The following is a 25,405-nucleotide window of genomic DNA, read 5'->3' on the forward strand; positions in this document are numbered from 1 at the left end:
CAGTGAAAACTGGTCCAGAGAAATGCTTCACACTAATTCCATTATTAGGTATAGAAGATACTCAGTTCTCTATATCACTTTGACCCTGAAGGGATAAATGCCACAAACATAGTAGATCAGAAAGATTCTAATGCTTTGTAAATGTGACTTGCAGTGGTCAGTGCACTGACTGGTACCATTAAAGTCCAGACTCAAAGGCCAGTCTCTACCACATTCTCTGTCAAAACTGTGAGGTGTCATTTTATTTCTTTAGAAAAATCCAAGATGCATTCCTTTGAGTAAGCATCACAAATGCCGATGGTGTTTCCTGTGGTTTTTCAATAAACTTGTTGTATGTCCTGCTGCTGTGTGGCTAGTTTCATGTACCAATAAATCCTAGTCTATCATCAACTAGAAGTCTCAAGGAACTCCTGGCATTCTCCTGCAGCAGCAGTCTGCATTTACCTGCCAGTAAAAAGCACGCACTAAAGCCACAGACCAAGAACCTTGCAGTTCCCCACTACTTCCTGCAATTAAATTTCTTCAAAAGTCAAGTAACTTTCTCATCACAATTAACTCTGTTTCTGCACGCACCAAACTGAAACCAGCGAGCCCAATTATGAAGGGTCATCATGCTTTAAAATACGCACTTGAAATCTTCAGCATGGATAAGTAAAGCTGTACGTTAATAGAAGCTGTGGATGAGTTGAGAGATTTTATGGGAAGAGTAAAAAATTCATAATCATAAACTTGACCAAGAATGCATGTGTATAGAAAGCCTGGAGTACTCCCAGCACCCTTCCCACCACTTATCCCTCGCCCAATACCCACTGATACATTTACCTCCTTGGTATGGGGAAATAGGCACTCAAAATGGCAAACAAGCTGGTCCACCAAGCTCATCCCACATCCAGGACTAAATACTCAGTACCCCATCTCACCCATGTCATCAACCAAGAAAGATGTAAAAGTCCCACAGTTAATAAAGGGAGGGGTGGATAAAAACCTCAGGGAAACGTCTCCAGGAGATTGTATTGGCCATGGGTACATAACTGCTAATCCACTTAACTTCTATATAGTGTAATTATTGGCCCAGCCAATAACTTGTCCAGCTGCCTCTTGAAGGCAGAGAGTCAGCACCCAGCTGGTGACATACTGCAGAGGTTCACTACTCTCTGGGGAAAAGAATTTCCTATCTTCCAGTCTATTTTCACTTTTACATCGTTTAAAAGCATTTCCCCGCGTACCCTGCCACCACAATGTCAAACTTAAAATTATCTATTTGACAGGCATACAATTCAGCCCTTTCATTCTTTTACAGGTCTCTATCAGATCTGCTGCTCTACAGTAAACAGACCCAGCTCAAGCCCGAGTAACTAAGGATCTTCAAACCAGGAGTCATTCTTGTCACATCCCTGTCAACTTTTCCCAAAGCTGTTAGATCACCCAATAATGACATTTCACAATTCACTAGCTGTGAAGCTCGTTGGGGCACCCCCAAGGATGGGAAAGGCACTATATAAATGCAAGTTCCTTCTTTCAAAGGCGGAAGTTTGGAGAAATAAACGTGCAAGCGATACTAATTTAACAGTTTTTTAATGCTTCACAAGTGCTTCTGAGAAACAAGCATCTTTCAACAGTTGCACATTAACAGGGGTATTTGTTGGAGTGTGTCAGGCTCGTTCCAAGTTACTGGGTCACGCGTTCCAAAGAAAAAGTTGCAAAACCTAACTAGTAAGCTAGTCAATTACAATCTCACAGGCATTGCACTGCACAAATTGTACCCAATGGCAAAATCCTCATGGTGTACAAAGAGCAAGAGGCTTCTTCATAGGACAATTTTAAAAAGCGTCCACCTGCATAATAGTCACTGCATCCCAAAAAGAGTCATGAACTGTGCAAACCTCTTGGTATATTTCAAGCACTAGGTGAAAGTATTGTTTACTGGAAGTGAATGCTTGTCAGCACTTCACCTGCAAGAGCAGCTCAATGACTGATTCATCAAGGCATTGCCATGGAGAATGCACCAGGGAATAATTGCAACTACCATTGCAACAGATCAACCACAGTCCAATTGCCAACCAATCAGCACCCTCTTCTCATGCAGTATAAATTGTTGTTCCCTTTGAAATTTGGTATTTTTGCAATTCTGTCCTGATGAGTGCAGGACGAAAAGCTTCACTAGCCAGTCTCTTTTTGCAATACTCAAGTTCTGTACCACCAAACAACTAAAGGTAAACTCACTTTATTCAGTAATGAAGGAAGTAAAGCAGTTACAACAATCAAAAAACACGCATTCATACACTAGCAATCCTTCTCAATATCTTACCAATAAACACACAGAAAGGTTCAAGCTCATAGGCACCTAGTGTGTGAATGAGTATTAAGATCACAGGCCCAACAATTGTATTTATTACTATTACGTTTATTTACCAAGCAGAAATGCAATTAGCCATATCTGGATTCCCAATCAGCTGCACATAGCTCGTAGCTAATGCATTAAACACTGATCTACAGCATTAGATAACTGAGAAATGCCTACAAGCTTAAGTTTCCAATAGTCTAATGAGTTAGCATTGCTCAACTCGACCACATGCCCTTGGAAATCTTGTGCTTTGACAAACCGCATGTGCTGAAACCTCTAACACATTAACCTGTAATATGACATAAATGACACTCGCGTCAGTTCTTGAAGATCTTATCTAGTGAATGGTTTCACTGAGGATGGTTAGTTCATACTGTTGATAACAAAATCTTTGCATATAGCAATAAATTTTAACAAATATATTTCTATAGTACCTTCCTCTTCCTCAGTGCTCTAAGGTCAAGAGATTAGACCTATAGGCAAATGCTGTAGCCAATTTGTGGAGAGGAGTCCGGGTAACAGTGAAATTGTGGACAAATTGAGAGAAAGGGGAAGATAGTGCTTGGATATTTGACAAAGCTCTTCCAGTATGAGACAAAATTAGGAATGTCCGAAGTGAAGACGCCAAGCTTGCCAGGGATATGCAGTAATTCCTCCATATAACAATTCTAGTGCAGCTTCTAAAGGAGATATAAAAGCAAGCATATTAACACTTGCGTCTGTATATCATCAGGTCCCCAATGGCACAGATAGCTAATGCAAAAAATGGCAAAGTGCCGAGCCATATAGGCAAGAAATGTCAACCTCAAGTCAACAATGAGATCGTCAATCTTTGCTGGGGCAACTGCAGGGGCACTAAATTTAGTATCACCATTTCTCAGTAAGAGAATTACAAATGCCCATGTCCTGACAGTGATTGAGTATCCACTGCTGGAAGAGCAGAATTTTGCCTGAGACTTAGCCACAATTTCTCCCTCCCCACATGTTCCCTTCCCCAGTTCACAGAACAGGCTCTTGGGAGAGATTCCAAAACCTGTGGAACCATACCTGACCATTCCCTCCAATAAAGGGAACATGAGGAGAAAATGGGGAGGAATTCTGAAGGTGGAAGATGAACAGTAATTCCAATAAAACAAGTTTGTTACATCATAGCACACAGCAGATCGTGTTTCAGGTTTAAATGCAGGGGTTAATTTTAGACAGGGTTCTTGAAAACTGAAGTTCCTAAGCAATGGGAAATCCTTCTTCAGTCATGGAGACCTTGGCACTCAGGTACCAGCAGTGCCTCTCGAGCAGTCAACAGCAGATATAATCCAGTTTGGAGATTATTTTCCCCAGAACAAATAATCTAGCTGAAGTTTGGGAAGACTCGCAAGGTGGGAGTAGATCTATAGGAACTTTGGCACTTAAACAATTTATTGATCAGCGGTTACCAATGAAGTTAAATGAATAAATACCTAGTCCCTCGTCCACCAAAATACAACTGACAGCTGATGGCAGGAATAACTTGCATCCTCATCATAAGGGCAATCCAGAGACACATTTGAATGGCCAGCAGATTCAGCTCAGCTCCTTGGCAATATATTTCTTTGCTTACCAGATTTTATTGCTGGGGTTGAGGTTTTTGACAAAATGGAATGAAATCTGCTTCTGGGAATTATGATGTTGAGTGATCTATAGCTTCAGCACATGCCAACATTTAGCCTCAATGCGTGGTAGCCTACTATATTTTCCACCTTACGATAAAATTTTTGTGGGATTGCGTTTATATTCCATCCCCCACCCTCTGAACCTGCTACCACATTAAGCCTGCTGATACGTATGGAGTAAGCTGTAAACTCAGGGGATGTGTTCATTTCAACCACTCAGCTCTCCTAAGTTTTAAAAGGAAATTAATCTGATTGCCTGCCAGAAAAAGACCAATTTTGTTTGTCATTAAACATATTAGTGTGATCACATAACAGCTCTCAAATCTCTGTTATAGACTGGAGAGCAATGAGCAGCTTGGCAATTTTACATAACTCCTTAAAAGTCACATTAAAACAATTACTTTCTCACTCGAAGTATTTAACTAATTAAATTGTTTATGCAAACAGTGACGTCCCTATTCTCCAGTTAACTGTAAAACAGATTACTCCTGCTGTAGCCAGGGCATTATTCAGCAATTTCAATGCTCCAAGTGGTCAAGTTTCAACACTGAAACAGCAGTCTGATCATTCTACCCTTGCATTGGTGGGCACTCTTTATTTGGGGGGTGGGGGGTGGTTTTGGTCCTTTGAGAGTAGGGCAGACACAATGAACCACAAGCTTAATCATCGTTTGATAAAAAGGTCTTTGCTAACTCAGGGTCCTGAAACTCAATGGAGGCAAGCCTGGCCTGCCAGTTCCTGAACACTGCGTGGGACACAATCACCAGAGCTGTCAATGCCAGCAGACTTCTACACACCCAGCTGGTTTTAGTGTCTGCTTAAGGTGATGTACAGGCAAAAGAAAATGGCCACTAATGGTCAGGGGAGTTCAACAGGTAATCTAAACTGGGAGCGAAGGGAAAGAGGCAGGAAAAAAGGCGATAAGCTTTTAAAAGGAGGGCATCCTACTGGAAGATATTTACTGCTGAGTACTCCTTCAGCAGCAAATAATTTAAAGGTCTCACCCTATTGACCAGTGTGCAGAAACACTGCACTGACCCAACTAATTCCTCATTAAAGTGGATTTCAATCTGTTTAGTTATTCTGCCATTAATACAAGTGTCAAATTATCTTCATAACTCTAAAGTGGAGAACTTGTATCAAATATTTTCCTAAAATCAAAATAAATTATATCTACTGGACTTTCTTTCCAATTAAGTTCCAGCAAATTTGAGGCGCAGAATCTTGAGATCTTGTTGCATGAAGTACAATTCTGTAGTACAGTCATTATGTTACTGCTCTAGTAATCCAGACACCTTGACTAAATGATATGGAGACTTATCTCAATTCCCACCATAACAGCAGAGAAATTTAAACTCAGTTAATTAATAACTTTGGGATTATAACGTTAGTCTCAGTAATGGTGATCACGAAACTACCAGATTGTGATAAAAACCCATCTGGTTCACCAATGTCCATTAGGGAAGGAAATCGGCCATCCTTACCAGGTCTGGCCTACATGTGACTCCAGACCCACAGCAATGTGGTTGATTCCCAACTGCCCTCGGAAATGGGCTTAAGCCACAGTTGTATTCAAGGTGGCTCACCACCATCTTCTCAAGGATAATTAGTGATGGGCCATAAATGCCGGCCTTGCCAACGATACCCATGTCTCATGAATGAATAATAAACCCTTGCTCATATAGCATAACTTCTTCCAAAAACGTTTTAAAAATGGAATTTAAATATAATTCAGTTTATTCGCGGAACATTTAAAAAAAATCATCCTTAACAGAAACCCGATTTCTTAATCAAATACATATAGAAAAACATGCTCAAGCACAAGGAAATCATTCTGCAGTGCCACAAATGACACTTCCCCTCTCATCTTGGTGAAGAGTACATGGCAGGATGTGATAAGTGGTATTCCCCAGGGATCTGCACTGGGGCCTCAGCTTTTCACCATAATTATCAAATGACTTGGACCCAGGAAGGATGAAATGATGGAGAGCTGAATATCAAAATTATGAGCATACAAACAAGGAACAGGAGTTAGCCATTCAGCCCTTTGAGCCTGCTCCGCCATTTAATAAGATCATGGCTGATCTGATAGTAACCTGAAATCTGCATCCCACCTCCCCCTCTGATAACCTATCACCCCCTTGCTTACCAAGAATCTATCCAACTCTGCCTTAAAAATATTCAAAGGCTCTGCTTCCACCTCCTTTTCAGGGAGTGAGTTCCAAAGACACTCAGCCCTCAGAAAAAAATTCACCTCATCTCTGTTTTAAATGGGCAACCCCTTATTTTTAAACAGTGACCCCTAGTTCTAGATTCTCCCACAAGAGGAAACATCCTCTCCACATCTACCCTGTCAAGACCCCTCAGGATCTCATATGTTTCAATCAAGTCGCCTCTTACTCTTCTAAACTCCAGTGGATACAAGCCTAGTCTGTCCAACCTTTCCTGATAAGACAACCCACCCATTCCAGGTATTGGTCTGGTAAACCTTCTCTGAACTGCTTCCAACACATTTACATTCTTCCTTAAATAAGGTGACCAATACTGTACACAGTACTCCAAATGCGGTCTCACTAATGCCTGTACAATTGAAACATAACCTCCCTACTTGTCATTTATTTTGAGGGGAATTGAATACATAACATTCTATTTATTAGCTTTCCTAATTATTTGCTGTACTGCATACTAACCTTTTGTGACTCATGCACTAGGACACCCAGATCTCTCTGCACTATACAGCTCTGCAATCACTCACCATTTAGATAATAAGTTTCTCTTATTCTTCCTGCCAAAATGAACAATTTCACATTTTCCCACATTATACTCCATTTGCCAGATCTTTGCCTACTCACTTAACCTATCTATATATTTTTGTAGCCTCCTTATGTCCTCTTCACAACTTACTTTCCTACCTGCGTGTCATAGCAAATTTGGCAACCAACCCATCCATCCCTTCATCCAAGTCATTATATAAATTGTAAACAGTTGAGGTCCCAGCACTGATCCCTGTGGCACAACGCTCGTTACATCTTGCCAACCTGAAAAAAAAATTTTTGCCCACTATCTAATTCCTGTTAGCCAGACAATCTTCTACCCATGCCAATGTTACCCCCATACCATGAGCTTTTATTTTATGCAATAACCTTTGATGTGGAACTTTATCAAATGCTTTCTGGAAATGTAAGTACAGTGCATCCACTGGTTTCCCTTTATCCACAGCACATGGTACTTTCTCAAAAAACTCCAATAAGTTGGTTAAACACTATTTCCCTTTCACAAAACCATGTTGACTCTGCCTGATGACCTTGAGCTTATCCAAGTGCCCTGCTATAACTTCTTTAATAATAGCTTCTAACATTTTCCCTATGACAGATGTTAAGCTAACTGGCCTGTAGTTTCCCAACTTTTTGTCTCCCTCCCTTTTTGAATAATGGAGTTACATTTGCTATCTTCCAATCTAATGGGACCTTCCCCGAATCTAGGGAGCTTTGGAAAATTAAAATCAATGCATCAACTATCTCACCAGACACTTCTTTTAAGACCCTAGGATGAAGTCCATCAGGACCCAGGTTCTTGTCAGCCCGCAGCTCCAACAATTTACTCAGTATCACTTCTCTGGTGATTGTAATTTTCCTGAGCTCCTCCCCCACTTCCATTTCCTGATTTATAGCTGCTTCTGGGATGTTACTTGTACCCTCTATAATGAAAACTGATGCAAAATACTTGTTCAATTGATCTGTCATCTCATTGTTTTCCATTACCAATTCTCCAGACTCGCTTTCTATAGGACCAATGCTCACTTTGTTAACTCTTTCCTTTTTAAAACATTTATAAAAACTCTTACTATCTGTTTTTATATTTCTGGCTAGCTTTCTCTCATACTCTAATTTTTCCCTCCTCATTAGTCTTAGTGTCATTTTTTGCTGTTCCTTATATTCTGTCCAATCTTCTGACCTGCCACCTGCCTTTGTACAATATATGTTTTTTCTTTAGTACTAACTTTAACCTTTCTAGTTAACCACAGATGGTGTGTCTGTCCCTTGGGCTTTTTCTTACTCGTTGGAATGTTTACAGATGATGCTAAGCTGGGTGACCTAGTAAGTAAATTTTAAAGACAAAATCAATATATATTTAAGGATATCAAGGGAAACGGAGCAACAGCAAGCAAAAGGAGGTACAGAGCAGCAATGATCTTACTGAATGGCAGAGCAGACTCAAAAGGGCTGAATGGCCTGTTTCTGTTCCTATGAACTGATCAATTAGATAAACTCAGGCTATAAACAACTGCATTTCACCAGCCACATTCACAATAGCCAACTAAAGGTTGCAAGAGCACCAACTTACATAGAAAAAACTTCTCTTTCACAGACCACAGGTAAGATTACAATTCAAGTACCAACAGCAGTCAATCAAGGAATACCTCATATCTTTAAAATTTATTAACTAAGTAACTCAGCTGGCAACTCTGCAGCAATTCTGAGGGGATGCAAGCATGCGGAATAGTGCATTCACACTGGTACAAATCTATCCTGGTGAAAAGTGTGCAAATTGTACGACAATGAAGCAAAGCAAGGCATTCTTGTTCAGGGCCCCGATTCTGAATTCTAACATTTTCACAAAGGGCAGTGTGGCCATGCCTTCAGCTACGTATGCCTGAAGCACTGGAATTCCCTTCTGAACTCCTCCTTAAAGTAGCTCCTTAAAATCTACCTCTTTATCCATGTTTTTAGCCTCCTTTTCTGGTTGTGTCAATTTTTATCTGATTACATTCCTATTAAGCACCTTGGGGCATTTTACTACTTTAAAGGCTTTACATAACTGCAAGCTATAGTTGTCAGGCACAAATAAAAGCACCAGTTATAGCAAGGGCAATCCAAGTTAAAAGTAAAAGCCTAAGAGTCAAAATAACAGCTCAATCTGTATCCCGTTACTAAGTTTCATGACAAACATGCTTTTACTATCTTTTGAATTACTGTAGCAGAATGAGACCAACAGCTCAAAAACTCCACACGTCTAGCCATCCCACTCTGATCAATGTTAATGAGGAAGGGGTGTCTGGGCTTTGCAGTTCGACAGCTGGGTACCCCAATTTTTGCACTCATGTCAAATCATGTTTACAAATTGACTTGTCAGCATTGGTTTCTGACAGGCTGGAGGCCTCCATTTCTTAAAGTTTAAATTGGGGAATACAGATTTCCAACTTAATATAAACAGGACCAAATTCTCACAAGGCCTACATTGAACCTAATGGATTGTCAAACTGTCATTGTTTCTTCAGGCCAATAATGAGGGAGAGCAAGCAGTTTTTATCCTCTGGACTTTTGATGGCACCATTTTAGCAATTGCCCCGTTTCCTTTTGGATGCTTTCACTGATAACAAAATACCATTCATTAAGAGTGGAAAGTATCTGCAGCATAAAATAAATCTTCATGTCTCTATACTACTACTGTGGCTTTGCAGTGTCTAGATTAGCCCTCTAAATTTTATTCACGTGACCTACAAGATTTAATGTAATTTAACTGTGCTAATAAATGAAAGACAAACCACTGTAGCTTTAGGCTTCATTACATGCTGTAAAGTAGTATTTTCACAAAGTTCAAAGTGGCTCACTGAAACAATGTTCAGTTTCCTTGGCTTCCCTGCTAAACTTGAGTGTATTCACACAACGGTTTCTAAAATTTACCACAGAATTTTCGGCTGATTATTTCAAAGCCACATGACAGTAATGATTACTCGATGCTATAGAATTAATATATCTGTATATAACTCTCGATATAGAGGCAAAACATTACAGCCTATTCCACTGCAAGGTCTGTAGATCAGCAGAATACCCAGTCAGCTGGAGAATTCACTCCTGATAAGTAAACATGACTAAGCCCTCCATACCTCAAATAAGTGTATCTCACAAATGCTTTGCTTCCTTAAAAGGGAACAAATTATTCAGCAAGTCTTGAGATTTGAGCGATCCTCATACTCGGACCTACCATTATATACTTACAATAATTAGAAGAAAGCATAAAACTACATATGAACACACAAGTGCACAAGACTTCCCATTTAGATGAGATGGCTGCCAGGACCAGGGTCAGCTCGCTCACAACTGCGGTACAATATTTCAAGTGCTCTTCACAGCACAAAGAGCAAAGTGCTCAACGGAACAACTGAAAATACAGTGCTTACTTTGAAAGTGAAATCTCAAATGCACGACACAGCCCTTTAGTCACTTTGCCTCAATGGTAGTCGTCTTACTTCCACTGGAAAAGTTTATGTGCACCTCTGTGATCTGAGGATGTAATCTGGGCTGATGTTTTAGTGCTGCACTGAGAGACTGCTGCAGTTTTGGAGGTGGCATCCTTTTCATGGGGTAATAAAAGGAGGTGCAATTTACTTATTCGGTTGGATGGTTAAAAGATCCTGTGGCACCACCTAAATAGCAAGTGGTTTTCTTAAATGCCTTTACCAGCACTTAGTTGTCAAGCAAAAACAAACATATTTGCTTTCTTGCTGTGTGGACATATCACACCACTAGTACATACCAAACAAACTTTATTCAAGATTTAAAACTTGTGAAATGTACAAAGATAGCCACCACAATACAGTAGTGAAAACTAACAAAGATGAAACATCTAAAATAGTTTTACTTTTAATTGATTTTTAGCAGCACTGTTTGATTAGCAGGATGTTATCAATGCTGAAGGTTGAGAAACCTGTTAATGTTTCAGATGTTGAGTGTTTCTGTTCAAGACCAGGTTTTACTCTGAAGAAATGAACCACAGATGTCCAAATCAGTGCTAACAGACTTCATTAATGACAGAATTATATTACAGCCCTTCTAAATGATTTATTTTGTGCTAAATTAATGTGAACCAGAAGAGACCTTCCACAAACACGTATCCGTCTACCGAAAATATCCCACCAATGAGGGAACAATTTGACAGCAATTCATTGATAATCCAGAACATAAAATAGAAAAAAATACCATTTTCTTTACAATATGCAAGCCTCTGTTACATGCAGTTTCCTAAAGTAGCTCTATGTTGCTTTAAAAAGGAGACTTTGAAATATGTGGCAAATCTTGATCTTTGCCATGGTGAAATTTCAGCAGTACGGTGAATTAAAACTTAAATGACTTCAGATTTAAATGATTTCTGCACCGTCCATTCAATAACTGATGATATTTGATAATGCCCAAAAACACTTCATGCTCTAGGCATAATATTCGTGTCAGTACTACACAGCTGTCATTTTAGAAGTACTGCAGGGGGGCAAAACAAAATTAAAACATTTTTTTCAGACTGCTTTTGGAGCAGGATAAAGATGTATTTATGTAAATTTATGAGAGAAAAAGAACAGAGGAGAGAGATAGGAGAGACTGTGCGTGTTGAGGAGAGGAAGCGGTAGTTTTTCTATTTCATGTTCTGGATTATCAGTGAATTTCTGTCAACTTGTTACCTTATGAGTGGAAGATTTTCAGTAATCAGATGCAAGAGGAGCAAAGGAACTTATTTACTTGCACAGCTGCAATGAACATTCTGGCAATAAGGGAAGCTGTTTGAAAATTTCTAGGGAAATGGTTTGCATGGTTGATCAATGTACATTATTAAAAACTGGCAGACCTGTGAAATATTTTAAATGAATTTAGTATCCTTATTGCAACAGTACTTGTTTAAATCCCCATTCCATTTTACCTTCCTGTGCCATTGCCATCCAGTCCATCCATCTCAAATTATCCCCATTCCATCCCCCAATCCCACCCCTTCCAAACATTTCCCCTTCCTCTCATGCTGCTCCCGCCCACCATCTCCTCAAATCCCTCCAGCCAGGGTAATTCTTGTTGGGCTTGCCTTACCTGCCATTGTTTCATTTCTCCACCAACTCCCCTCACCCCGCCACCGACCAACCCCTCCCCTACTTTCCCCTCAGATCCCTCCAGCCAGGCTAACTTTGTTCTTGGGCTCTCCTTATCTTCTGCTGTTCTTTGTACACCACCCCCACTACCACAGCTGCATGTGTATCACATGCTCCAGCCCTCCGTGCACCCTATGTGCCTCCATGCGCACTTGGCTCCACCTACCAAATCAACCCAACGACCAAGCACAACAGTGTGGACAAACAAAAACTACATATTATTAGAGATTTTGTGCAGGACACACTTCCTCTTCACCCACCCTTAACGTCCACAAGCACTATTTTTGATTGTGCACTTCTGTCAACACAGCTTTGCAATGTCAACTGTCACAATGTATACTCAACCTCTGGCCACTAAGTGACATTGAGAAATATCCTTTTAAAGTCAGAGTCAATCTATTAAGACTCATTAATAAAAAAACCTGGTCGTCAACAACACTTGTGGGCACGCCTTGGACAAGTTTAAAGTGCCAGGGATTCAAAAATATTCATTTTAGAACAAGTGCATGAAAATGCTTTGGGGTGGGAAAATTATTGTGATGTTGGGGCTGACAAGTTTAATCTTTGATTAATGATACAACTGCTGTTGATTGTTTTTAAATCAACAGACTGCAGCCAACTCAATCTGTATTGCTCGTGTTCTGTAACTTACTTCTGTTGCAATGATTGTCTGCATAAGAACAGCAGAGACAGGAGCAACAAGAGAGACCTGCACTCCACTTGCACTTGACAGGAGATGGGGCAGGAGACAAGCAAATGCTAACGATAAAACTGATTGCTTATGAAGAGTTGGTTGGATAAGTCGTATCTGAACTATTTGGTTGGGTTATTGTGTTGTTAACTAAGGGGTACAACTAATGAGACACAAACTCCCTGTAATAGCCTGCACACCAACATGCTGCAAGACGCAGCAGCAACTTTGTAATCAGTAGTGAAAACAGCAATTGGTTGTTGCTGGTGTTTCTAAGTTAAAAGTGGATGCCTTAAGGGGTAGGGACTGCACTGCACTGACCACCTGGGCAGCCTCATCCTCCACCTATTCCAAATTGTTCAAACTTCTGTACAGCTTTCATTTACAGTTCTTAAGGTACTCCCCCAACTTACCATTTACAATTCAGCACTAGTCATCTACCATGAGGGTCGGATTATCAAAATCCCAGCTGTCAAAGTTGTTGAGGTGCTGCATGATATACACCATCCAATATACTGTTGCAATCAGGTTCTGCCAACACTTAGTTTACGCCATGCAGTCAATGCCTGGTGCATAGATTTTCACAAACGCACATTATCAGAAACATAAAGTTTTAGTCTCACGTAATTGTATTATTTATTCTTTCATTTAACTCCGGGAAAAGAAGTGACTAATAGTGTCCTTGTGGTCTCTGTAGAATAGCACAAAGCAGGTCTTGTAAAATGCCATTTCTTCCAGTTCAAGAGGAGGTCATTCACTGCTCAAAGGAAAATTGCTACTTACAGCAATTTACTACACAAAGTACTTTTGCAATGTTGGCAATGGGAAGGTGCAAGAAATTTCATCTTTTCAAGTTTTATATCTTAGTGTTATGACACAGCAGATGATGTGTGCCAGGCGGATCAAATCCACAAGGGAAACTAGATCACACGGTCACACTGGTTTTGCAATTTGTATTTTATTTCGAGATGCGTGCCCTGAATTCAGTAGTAATAAGACTACCATGGCTTCAGAGGTTTTTAGAAAACTAAATTAAACATTTATTAGTAGATAAGATTTCAAGCACATGCGTAAGTCTACAAATTACTACTATAATAACTCCTAAAACCCCTAATTAATCTGGCATCCAATTTAAGGCAACAGCAAAAACAAATAGGTTTAAACAGACCCAGGCAAGTCAACACAATACCTGGACAGTAGAATTCAAAGTGGCTTTTCCCAGCTTCAGTTTCAGGTTGGATGCACAAATACTGGAGGCCTTTCACACTTCTGGTAGATCTCACAATGCCTTCCCTGACACATAGCTTCAACCTCCTTTGCACATGTTTCTCCGTTTTAATGTAAATCCCATTGTTCCCATGTGTCTATGGAACTTTACCTTTCTCATAATATAAATCATTTCACGGTGCTAATATCATCAGTAACCTTTGGGAAAAATAAACACACTGCTTGGCCTAGCTTCTCTGACTAGGTGTAACATCCTATCATCTCTTTGAAATTCAAACTACCCTGATTTATATAAAAATGCAAATTTTCCTCACCTCACATTCTAAGACTTCAGCCAAGTTTATGTATTTAGTATTTCAAACCTAGCTTCTTTTGATGAATCAAAGCCTCCAGACCAGCTGTCCCCAATTCAATTAAATCCCTCACACACAAACTATCCAAATCCCACGATTAACCTACTTTTGCAATAAATCACAATAATATTATGAGAATTATTATACTTTTGTGACACTTAGCATCTTATAAAATCTTAAGCTAAACAGCTGGAGAAATTTATGTAGCTGGTCTTTATCTACTTTCATCGGATAAGGAAACAATTTATTTCCAGGGTCCAAACAAAATGAGTGTTTACAGAGCTCTCTTACAATTGTGGACTCCTCCTCACTCTCACAAGCCTCCTTTGTAACAGCGTTCTCTCAAGACCTACTTGAAAGTGCTAAAAGGGACCTGTTAACATCTATACAAAAGTTTTAAGCTTATGCACTTTTATCAGATACTGTTACAGACGGAAAACCATCCTTTTAAATAAAGCTTCTAATCAGGAACCCAAAATTGATCCCTAATTACTGTCACCGATTTACAAGCAACTATCAACTACCTGGATTCCCATTGAGAACTCAGCAGTGGCCTTAAAGAGACAGACCAAGTGAACAGATAAAACTCTGCTCCATGGCCCCAGGCACAAGCCAAGCTGTGAACAATGCCATATGCAAACTCCTTTGTCCTCTTTCTTCTTCTCTTCATAGGCAGCCTGTCAGGGTCGAGGATGACTTGCTGCCACTCCATTTCGATGGGTTCCGAGATGGTTGGTAAGTCCACTGTCACATGTGGGGTAGGTGATACTTGAAGGGTTGGGTAAATGAGGCGTTTGAAGGTTTGTGCGCGCTTCCAATGCCTTGACTTCACTTCTGTGTGTTCCCAAAGTCTCTCGGGATGTTTAGTGCCTTCCCAAATGAATCATCTCCATTTTGGTCCGTCACAAGCTAGAGTTTCCCATGAGTCGGCAGGGATGTTTGACCTCTTCAGGGATACTTTGAGGACATCCCTAAAGCGTTTCAACTGTCCTCCTGGGAGTATCCGATCACAACCAAGTAGAGCAGTTACTTTGGGAGTCTGGTATCAGGAATACGAATGACGTGTCAAGGAACTATCATATTTTTCCTAATATTACTGTGGGATACTTTAAAGCAGGCCTATATGTGTGTGCGGGGTTAATTTAATTAAACTAGAAACGATTAAACTGTAGGGTTTAAAATATAAAAAGTAGTTAGGTGTAAAACGGGCATTTGAAATGGAGATGAGTAAGCTCGGGTGAGGTCTCAGCAGAGACGGTGCGAATAAAATTTGCATTTTTAGATAAGTGGAGAAGTGCTTGATTTTTAAAGGGACATGGAAAATGTTTACTACTGGCAAGATAAATAAGGCAAGGTTATTACATTGATTTTTCCCAAAAGTGCTGGAGCATAATGAGAAGATGATAGATTTTTATATTCTGGGAAAAGTAACTTCCAAAGACAATGGGATTTACAAATCGAAAGGGATAAAATATACTTAAGAAGGATGGAAGGCTTTGTGAGGGGTGGCCGAGTGAGATCTTGAAAGGTGGCTGTGTGAAACAGACTTGGAGAACAAGCTTCCACCCACCCCTGGAGAGGTTTTGCTGTTCCAGTAACCAAAGTTGTGTTAAAAGCCTTTAAAAGTCCATTGTCCAGTGGGTGCTTGCGGTAATATTGCTGGATGACTTTATAAATTTGGAATCTATTTGGACTGTTGCCTTAAAGGGGGTGTGTAATGGGGAACCTGGTTAAGTAGAAATTTTGGGAATTGTTATAATTGTGTAACTATAATCTTGTACGTGTATTTAAGTTTGTTCTTTTGTTAATAAATGTTTTAATTAAAGTCTCTAAAAGTGGTAGTGAACTCATTTCTTCTGACCTCAGTGCACAAGCCTTGCCGTAATAAATACAAATTGCAAAACCGTTGTGATAGCGTGACCAAGTTTCCCTTGTGGATTTTGTCAGCCTGCCATATCATAACACGTATCCCACCCTGCAAAGCTTGAATCCAGTGTGCACGTGTCACATTGCCCTACAGATGCAACATAATTTTAAGAGAATTTAAGAGAAGACCAGTCATGATGCTAACAGTGGGCATTTCAAACCTGCCCATGAAATTCGCATATGCTTTCCAATCTACAAAGCTTCCACATCAAACAATTAGACCCTGATTTTAACTTAATGTGACTGATGAGAACAGGGCTTTTTCAGGCTGGAATTGAAAGAGGGGTGGGATATAATTCAGGATTCGAGCCCCAAGATGCCCATTCTTGCCAAGCAGATTCAGTTAAAAACAGGGCTTTAGGCTCATTGATCAGCCAGCCGGTTATTCACAATTAAACATTGTCACCAGCTCAGGTCACGTAATACTGATGAGCCTAAAACTCCGTGAAAGTCCCATCCTTCCAATTGATACCATCGAGATGGGAACTCTGTTATCATTAAATGTCTCAAGAACTCATTCATTCCAAATTTTTCAGAAAAAGTACCATTGAAACAAGAATTACTCAACTAATCACAGTTGTGAAAGCAAATCTAAGACCTTTAAAAAACTATTCCAAACATGCCCGAGAACGGCCAATCACATCCTTGCCCAACTGCTTGATCACATAAGCCACTGACAAAGGTGCAGACTGACACCCGAAACAATCCAACTGGAATAAAGAGGCCTTCAGAAATCTTAATCCAATCCTTAAGAACATTTTTAATTGCTTCCTTAATCTAGAAACTCCAAGCATGCCAGACTAAGAGCAGAAATTGTTCTTATTAGTGCCTATGACTTTTATTATCAGTGTTCAATGATCATCACTAATGGGCAGGTGAACAGAGATACCTGGGCACAGACATCACAGGGCCTGGATCGCCTTTGCAAAATTAAAATAACCCAGTTGCTCAGATTCACCTCTTAATTGCTTTGAAAGGCTGCAGAGCGTGTTGTGCAGAACAATCTCTTTCATATAAAATCTTGCGACAACTGTCTTGGCTGTTTTCTCTTTAGGAAATGTCAGTCTTACTATCCCCCCACTTTCCTCAACCCACCCCTACAACTGTGTGGTTAGCAATGCACATGATTTTATCCTATCTAGTCATATTGTCACCCACTTGGCTCCAAACAAGTATTAAATTTGAAGATTCCCATTATTGTACCTTGTTCCTGGCACTTAGAACAACTGAACTTTTTTTTGCCCTAGAATGATGGTTAATAAGGGAGACTGAGTCGTTTTTATTTGTTTCAGGAGCTAATTTATCGTTGTGACTCCATGTGCATGTTTAGCATTAGCTTAATAGTTGCTGCTTAAAGACAAGCTCAAATATTGCATGCATCCTGTGGTGTAGAACATAGCTACGTTCAGGCAATCTGCTTCCAATACTGAATCAGACCAGCCACTGTATTTCAACAATTATTACAAATAAGTCACAAGCACGTCAGAAGCAGCCACACTTTTTAAGCAACACCGAGTAAAAATAGAGCATATGGATGATTCAAACAGTAGTCTCATTTCATTCAAATACATAATCACATCAAACATCAGCGGCAAAGAAGGGGCAGATGCATTAAGGGGCAATTCTGCAAAATACCAACATTCAGTACATATCTTGAACTTTTTTTTTAAAAAAAGGAAGATTTCAGATTCTGATTTGAAGCATCATCCCTTCTAGATAAGAAGTCAACTAAGGCAAAGATGCTCACCATTCTTTTCAGGTTTTCAGCTGAGGTCTAAACACAATTATTTCACTGTTCTCTAACTCTCATATGGTGAGGAGGAGGAGGTGGGGAGAGTATGTCTGGGTTAAACTGGCCTACATACCAGGAGTTGTAACACTTGATCCCCCGTCAAGAGTTCATGTTTATCACTGAGTCACAACGGCTTTCAAGATCAGATTTGATTTTCTTGGGTATTACAGATTACAAGACTTAGTTATATAAAAATGAGCTATGATATATACATCTCCCATCAGGGCCACGTGTGTTCCTTCTGATCATGGTTGACTAAGTACAATCTACTATAGCAGCAAAGGGAATCTGTACTTGCCGAACAGATTGTATTTATCGAAACTCCTAACTTGAAAGGCCAAATAACAAGCTAATATTTTGAGCTCATACTAGGACGAGGAGAACATCCAAATCCCACTCCATCAAATACCATGAAAGTCACGCAATCATTAAATTTCAAGCATTGTACTGGTTAGAGCGCTAATTCCCACACATGAGCCAGCTCATCTCTTAAATCAGCTTCACGGGAAAACAAAGCCAAGAAGTGAAACAGCATATTTCATTCAAATGCATACTCATATCAAACCATATAAAGACAGCAAAGAAGAGGCAGGTGCATTAAAGAGCAGAGAACCACCGTCTGGCCTCAATTCAAATCCAGGCCATGAATTTGAATTCTCTCAAACTCCAACATTCCACTCAATCCCAAAGTTGAAAATAAGATATTAAAACAATGTTGGAACAGAAGTGACAGTGACACACAGCTGTATGCAAATATTGGGAGCTAAAAATCATCTGAACACAAAATTTATACATTGAAGATTTTATGACGACTACCACATGTCAATTAATTGGGAACCATACCAGTTGATTCATTCACTTCAAAGGGTAGGTTATTCAGGAGCCAATAGACTGCCCATCCTTAAGTCTGAATGGGGCTTGTTTCCAGGGAACCACCAAGTGAAACCCTCAATGTTTTGCTTGCTACGAGATGCCCCCTTTTAAGGAGCTGCTGCAGCAGCACAAATTGAGAGATTGAGAAATGTCTGTACCTGATGCTGATGCACTGATGAATGCGGCAAAATGTCTCAAAGATGAAGAGTCGGGCATTCTCTATGAAGTCCTCAAGGCAGGCCACCAAGAAAAAGTCATTCACAAGCACCTGGAATGAGAAATAATTATATAGAAAAATGTTCAATTCCATACTAAACCAAACCATTCAACTAGCAAGATATCGCCATTTGCTTTATAAAACCAGCTCTTGCTGTCGTTACGTGAGCTGCAAAACATCTAAATGACCTTAGAAGTAAATGATGCTCACTAGACAACATCGGGAAAAAACAATTAACATTAGGAACAACATGAACTGAAAGGTTTCTGGACACACCAGTGTTGGAGGCACAAATGGGAAATCTGTTAGAGCTTAATGGCGCAACAAAGCAAAAACAACTTTGTAAGCAAATCTCTGAACCTAGGAAATATAATACAAGGGAGTTCTTTCCTTGGGTTAATATTTAGACTAAATGGGAAAATTTACATCTTTTAATCATTCCTTTACAGTACTGCCCTGAACTTTGTTAAAATAAAAGTTGATACAGATGGAAACTAAACTGTTGTTAACACAAAGAACTGTCACCTAGACAGGCTGATAAATAAAATAGCTTATCAGGAGGTGCAGCCCATATTGCCAGTGAGAGATTTGGTCAAACTCAACACGTGATACCTTGCTATTGTAAAATACTTAAATTGAGTAAATACCAACATGACACTAATCCACAGGCACTGTGCTGTAGGAAAATGGTGTTTTCAACCTGGGCATAGAGAGAGGAGGGGCATGTTGGACATACAAAGCAAGATCCCAGGTGGCATGCTAAAGCCCTCTGTGGCTACTTATTACTTAACTTTTAATTCCTCATACTATTGCATCTGGTTTCTTCAACATTCTCAGGTGAAGTCATAGCCCAGTGTACCTCATCTATTGCACAGTAATCTTACTGGAGAGGCTCTGCTGTGCTCCTATCTATGATTTTCAGCCTTGGCTCAGTGGGTAGCACTCTCATCTCATCGTGTTGGGGGCAGAATATTAGCATGGATAGAGGATTGGCTAACTAATAGAAGACATGAGTTGGGGTAAGGGGGCCATTTTCAGGATGGAAACCTGTAACTAGTGGAGTGCCACAGGGATCAGTGCTGGGGCCACAATTATTTACAATATATATTAATGTCTTGGATGAGGGAAATGAATGTACTATTGCCAAGTTTGCAGATGACACAAAAATAGGTGGGATGGCAAGTGGTGAGGATGGCAAAGAGTCTACAGAGGGATATAGACAGGTTAAGGGAATGGGCAAAAACTTGGCAGATGGAATATGTGGGAAAATGTGAGGTTATGCACTTTGGCACAAAGAAGAGAGGAGCTGAATATTATTTAAATGGAGAAAGACATAGAAGGATTTGGGGGTCCTCAAGCACGTGATTTTTAATCAGTAAGGGAATCAAAGGTGATGGAGAAAAGGCAGGAAAGTGGAAATGAGGATTATTAGACCAGCCATGATCTCATCGAATGGTAGAGCAGAGTCAATGGGCCAAATGGTCTACTTCTGCTCCTACATCTTATGGTCTTATGCTCTCTAAGTCAGACAGTTGCAGGTTCAAGTCCCACTCCAGGACTTCAGACAGAGATCTAGGCTGATGCTCCAGTGCAGCACTGAAGGAGTGCTGCACTGTCAGAGATGCCGTCTTTCAGATGATATGTTAAGCCATGAACCATCTGCCCTTTCAGGTGGACTTAAAAGATCCCATGACACTGCTTGAAAGAGAAGGGGTGTTATTCAGGGGTCCTGACCAATATTTTTCCCTCAAACATCAAAAACATGTTAGCTAGTCATTGTCACATTGCTGTTGTGGGAGTCTGCTGTTTGTAAATTGGCTGCCACGTTTCCTATATTCAAACAGTGACTACACTTGAAAAGAACTTCACTGACTGTAAAGCACTTTGGGTCATCCTGAGGCTGTGAAAGATGCTATATAAACACAACTCTTTCTTCTTTGGCGGTTCCCTGGACATGGCATGCTTCTGATGAGCTTTCCTTTAATATCACACACCAGGTATCTCATTGAATTGCATCCAGTCATTTGAAGCCAATTGTGACCCAATGCTGATAGATAAAATTATGGCTGAACAGAAAATGAGCTAACAAGTTCTCAACTATTAGGCCATCCTGACTGCAGTCTTCCTGTCAATATTCTAATTTTATGTCACTCAGCTCAGTGAATAGAGTGCTCAAGAAAGTTACAGGGATTAGACCTACTTAATGCCTGCTCAAGCTGGAATTATTGTGAATATTCTGCCTTCAAATAGGGCTATAGCTTGAAACACTCACGGATCTGTTCTTGCACCGATTGCTAAGACCCCACACATTTTCAGGCTTCCAGCATCTGTAATTTTTTTTTTAAAAAAGGTCCATTGTTAAAGCTGAAAATTGCTGGTTATTAATTCAATTTAAGCCATCTTCTTCCTTGATGCTGGCAAATAAATCGAAATCCTCTTCTGTCCTTATCTGACTGGTTGTGGTTTTATATTAGTTGTATCGACTTGGAAATCTCTAAACAAAGAAAGTCACTGCTAGTCACTGCTATTTTCAGATCACAACATTCCCAGTCGCTCTGGATCATTACAATGGGAATGTTTGAAAAGCTAAAGTACATGTTCCATTTTGTCAATCCTTTATACTTAACCATAAACTTGGTTATTCAACAGCAAACATGCATCGATTATTGCTGCTAAAGGGTGGCAAAATATATTTGTTCATTTTCAATTATAAAATGCCCATGAGATTCCAAATGAGAAAAATGAAACTGTCACATTCTCATAATCACATTAGAGTCATTAATATTTAAAATCTCACTAAGCAAAAGCAGGTTTGAGAGAGAAGACAGTAAGACACAGTTGTCAGAACCACCTTCTCAGGGTCTTGCCTGGGTCTGGTCAAAGCAAAAATGAAACAAGAGTTTCTCTGGCTTGACTATCCTAAGGCTGGGCTGGTTCTCTCAAATTCAGGTTTTCAGCCTTTGTTGACGCTTCTCAGAACTCCCTCATGGGTTTTCTATCTTTTCTCAACACAGATCCTTCCCCGAGAAAGGGATTTATAACATTCTGCTTTGCTTTCACTTTATAGCCATCATCCTGGGGTCAGAGGTAGCTTTCATGCCCCCTCGAGTTTACAGGTTGTGAATTCCAAGTCCAAACCCTAGAATTGGGCCCACAACCTAGGTTGTCACTGCGGACCCAAGGATGTCCCATGCTAGAGATGCTGTCAGTTAGAAGCTTATCTTCCCTTTCAGTGTGGAAACGAAAGATTCCATGGCACTATTTGAAGAGAAGAACTTTTTTAGGCCCAAGTTAGCATCTAAACTTCTCCCAACACCAAGCAAAAATAAGTGCTTTGCTAATTTTGGGATTTCCTAAAGTTATAAAAGCCGTTGTAGAATTCCAGTGCCTTCCTATAAATTGCCATGGTGTTTCTTTCTCAAAGTCATTTAAAAAAAATCCATCTAAGGGGAAACCATGTGCCATCACTGCCCCTATAAATTAGGCAAGAGTAGAAACTGCTGCAAGCAACAGAACAGCATTTCTTATTTACCATATAGGTCAGAGTTGTCACTTAAGGCACTGGGCTACACTAACTGAAGCCACAGTTTGTATTTTCACATGGACAAACTGAGCCCAGTGGGCCTGGTAAAACTAATCTTTGGGAATGGCAACTTGAGCATCAAAACCACCTTATTCAATTAGCCATCTTTCTGGATTGATTTTTCAGGGAAGAAAGGTTCAAAAGAAACACTACCAATCATGCTTAGGAGAATCACTGCTGGGAACAAGCAGAGGATTGTAGATAGTTCTGTTCAGAGCCCAAGGGCCTTGTGTATGGCCATGTTGTTTGCTAGCTGTCAATATAACTGGTTTCTGCTGGGATTGGTCAAAAGACCCGCCTTAAGGAGACTTTATCAGTTCCATGTTTCTGTGCTCCAGTATTAGTAGATACCACGGTGATGACAGAATCCAGATATTGAGTAGTTATGTGGTACAAGTGGAAGCAGATTGTGCAAGTGTACCAAAGCACTCAAGCAGTTCATCATGGCCTCTGCAGCTAATGCAGGACTCTCAATGGTTGAGAATGAAGAACACAATGCTACAAATATCTGAAAGTCATCAAGAAGATCTCTGGTGGCAAAGGCAGTATTGCTATCCACAGAAACAGAAAATGCTGGAAACATTCAGCACCAGAGAAGGCAAGAATGAACCTTTCAAGTTTAGGTCCTTTTTCAAATTGGAAGAAGCTTTGAAGAGGATGCAGCTGAAACACACAAACGCATCTGTCCTCTCCACAGCTACTGTCTTACCACCATGCTACATTAGTGGCATTTTGTTTCTGGTTTCAAACAGAAGGCCTGCCTCAGTGTCACAGCATGCAACCGCTCAGATTTTGCCTTAATACACATTTCATATTTTTATTGTTGGAATGGACGTTGGCACAAGGAAGCTGAGTGACATTTATGGAAGTACTGGAGGAACTAAAACGTGCAAAACTGAAATGTTCAGTTCATTTTTGTTTTCCAAGATAACATTCCAAAGACATTCATGTACTGATGCAATACATCTATATGAATTCTCGAGGTAGAAAATGAAAAACACAAGCAAATTTGTTTACTCAGAAAACAATAATACTTTCCTTCACTGCCATCTGCCACTTATTATCTGTCAAGTATTTTTTATATTACCTTATGAATGGACGTTGGCACAATCGTATTTGTGTGGATGTGACACTAGGTTAAGTCAGTGGTGTATCGCCTGTTAAAATGGTAGGGCCCCCCCAAAATGAACCTTGGTGCTGGGGGCCCACCTGTCATAATTTATTACTATCCACAGTACAGCAGCAAACTCTTCTTAACCCCCTGATTTGGAAAGTCCATTGGTTTAACTGGAGCTGGAGCAAATAAGGATGATGATTGCTTGCACTCACCATTTACCCAGGCCACAAAGAATCAAATCGATAAAGCAGCTCTCAGGAGAATTTTGATTTATACAACAGAGATAAAGGTGGAAAAGAAAGCTGCATACTTAGGAACATAGGAAACAGGAGCAGTAAGCCATTTGACCCCTCGAGCCTGCTCCACCGTTCAACTAGATCATGGCTGATCATCTACGTCAATGCCATTCTCCCACACTATCCCCATATCCCTGGATGCTTTTAATGTCTAGCAATCTATCGATCTCTGTGTTTGAATATATTCAATGACTAAGCCTCCACAGCCCTCTGGCATAGAGACTTCCAAAGATTCACCACCCTCTGAAAGAATTCATCCTCATCCCGGTGCTAAATGGCCTGCCCTTTATTCCGAGATTGTTGTCCCCTGGTTCTAGACCGCCCTCTGCCCTCCACAACCACCCCCCACCCCACCCCAAAATCAGGAGAAACATCTTTCCTGCATCTGACCTGTCGAGCCCTGTAAGAATTCTGTATGTTTCAATGAGATCACCTCTTTCTTCTAAACTCCAGAGTATAGAGACCTAGTCTCTGAGGAAGAAATTATCACATTAACTACAGTATGTAAGATAATGGAATAAGTCGTTTAATGGAAGTAGGTCTGAATACCTAATGACTCAATGCAGCATGCACTGAATCATTGCCATTATAGTATTCCAGTATTTCACTATAAAGCCAAGTTTAAGTAAAAAAGAGACTTGGGTTTATACAGCGCTTTTCACGACCACCGATGCCTAAAAGTACCTTACAGCCAATGAAGAACTTTTTGAAGTGTAGTCAGTATTGTAATGTAGGAAACGTGCCAGCCAATTTGCGCACAGCAAGCTCCCACAAACAGCAATGTGATAATGACCAGATAATCTGGTCAATGATGTTTATCGGGCCTAATTTTGGCCAGGGAGAACTCTGATAAAAGGAAAATACTTTGGATACTGGAAATCTGAAATAAAAACAGAAAATACTGGAAAAACTCAGTAGGTCTGGCAGCATCTGTGGCGAGAGAAACAGTAAACAGAGCCTTTATGCACCAAAGAGTAATACAGACTCAAAACATTAACTCTGTTTCTCTCTCCACAAATGCTGTCAGGCCTGCTGAGTTTTTCCAGCATTTTCTATTTTTATTTTAATCTACATATTACGTAAGGGAGAATTCTCTGCACTTCTTCGAAACAGTGCCGTGGAATCTTTCCCACCAACCCGAACAGCTCATCCAAAATACGGCACATCCAACAGTGCAGCACTCCCTTAAATTGCATTCGGGTGCCAGTCTTTTGTTCTCAAGCCCTGGAAAGAGTCAAGAGTGCTACCAACTGCACAGCTGACACATGGTGCTATTTTAATATTTTTATAAGGCGTAAATCCTGCACTCATTGTCAATGGATTCCAAGTAAAATATTCAAAGTATCACCAAGAGCCACAGCAGAGTACATATTGGTAACACTGCAAACATGTTTCTTTTTAACTGAACCACTTCACCTGACAGTTTGG

At 40.2% G+C, this 25,405-nt stretch overlaps 1 protein-coding gene across 1 annotated transcript in view; it reads right to left on the reverse strand.

Moving 5' to 3' along the window:
* LOC144679444 (eukaryotic translation initiation factor 3 subunit E) overlaps positions 1 to 25,405 on the reverse strand; it is a 140,920-nt gene that overhangs the window by 21,808 nt on the left and 93,707 nt on the right. The window contains exon 10 of the mRNA XM_078539827.1: positions 18,923 to 19,032. Within this exon, the coding sequence (XP_078395953.1) occupies positions 18,923 to 19,032 (110 nt within the window). The remainder of the gene's footprint in view (positions 1 to 18,922; positions 19,033 to 25,405) is intronic.

Source organism: Cetorhinus maximus, chromosome 4, assembly GCF_964194155.1.
Source record: "Cetorhinus maximus chromosome 4, sCetMax3.hap1.1, whole genome shotgun sequence".
Classification (NCBI taxonomy): domain Eukaryota; kingdom Metazoa; phylum Chordata; class Chondrichthyes; order Lamniformes; family Cetorhinidae; genus Cetorhinus; species Cetorhinus maximus.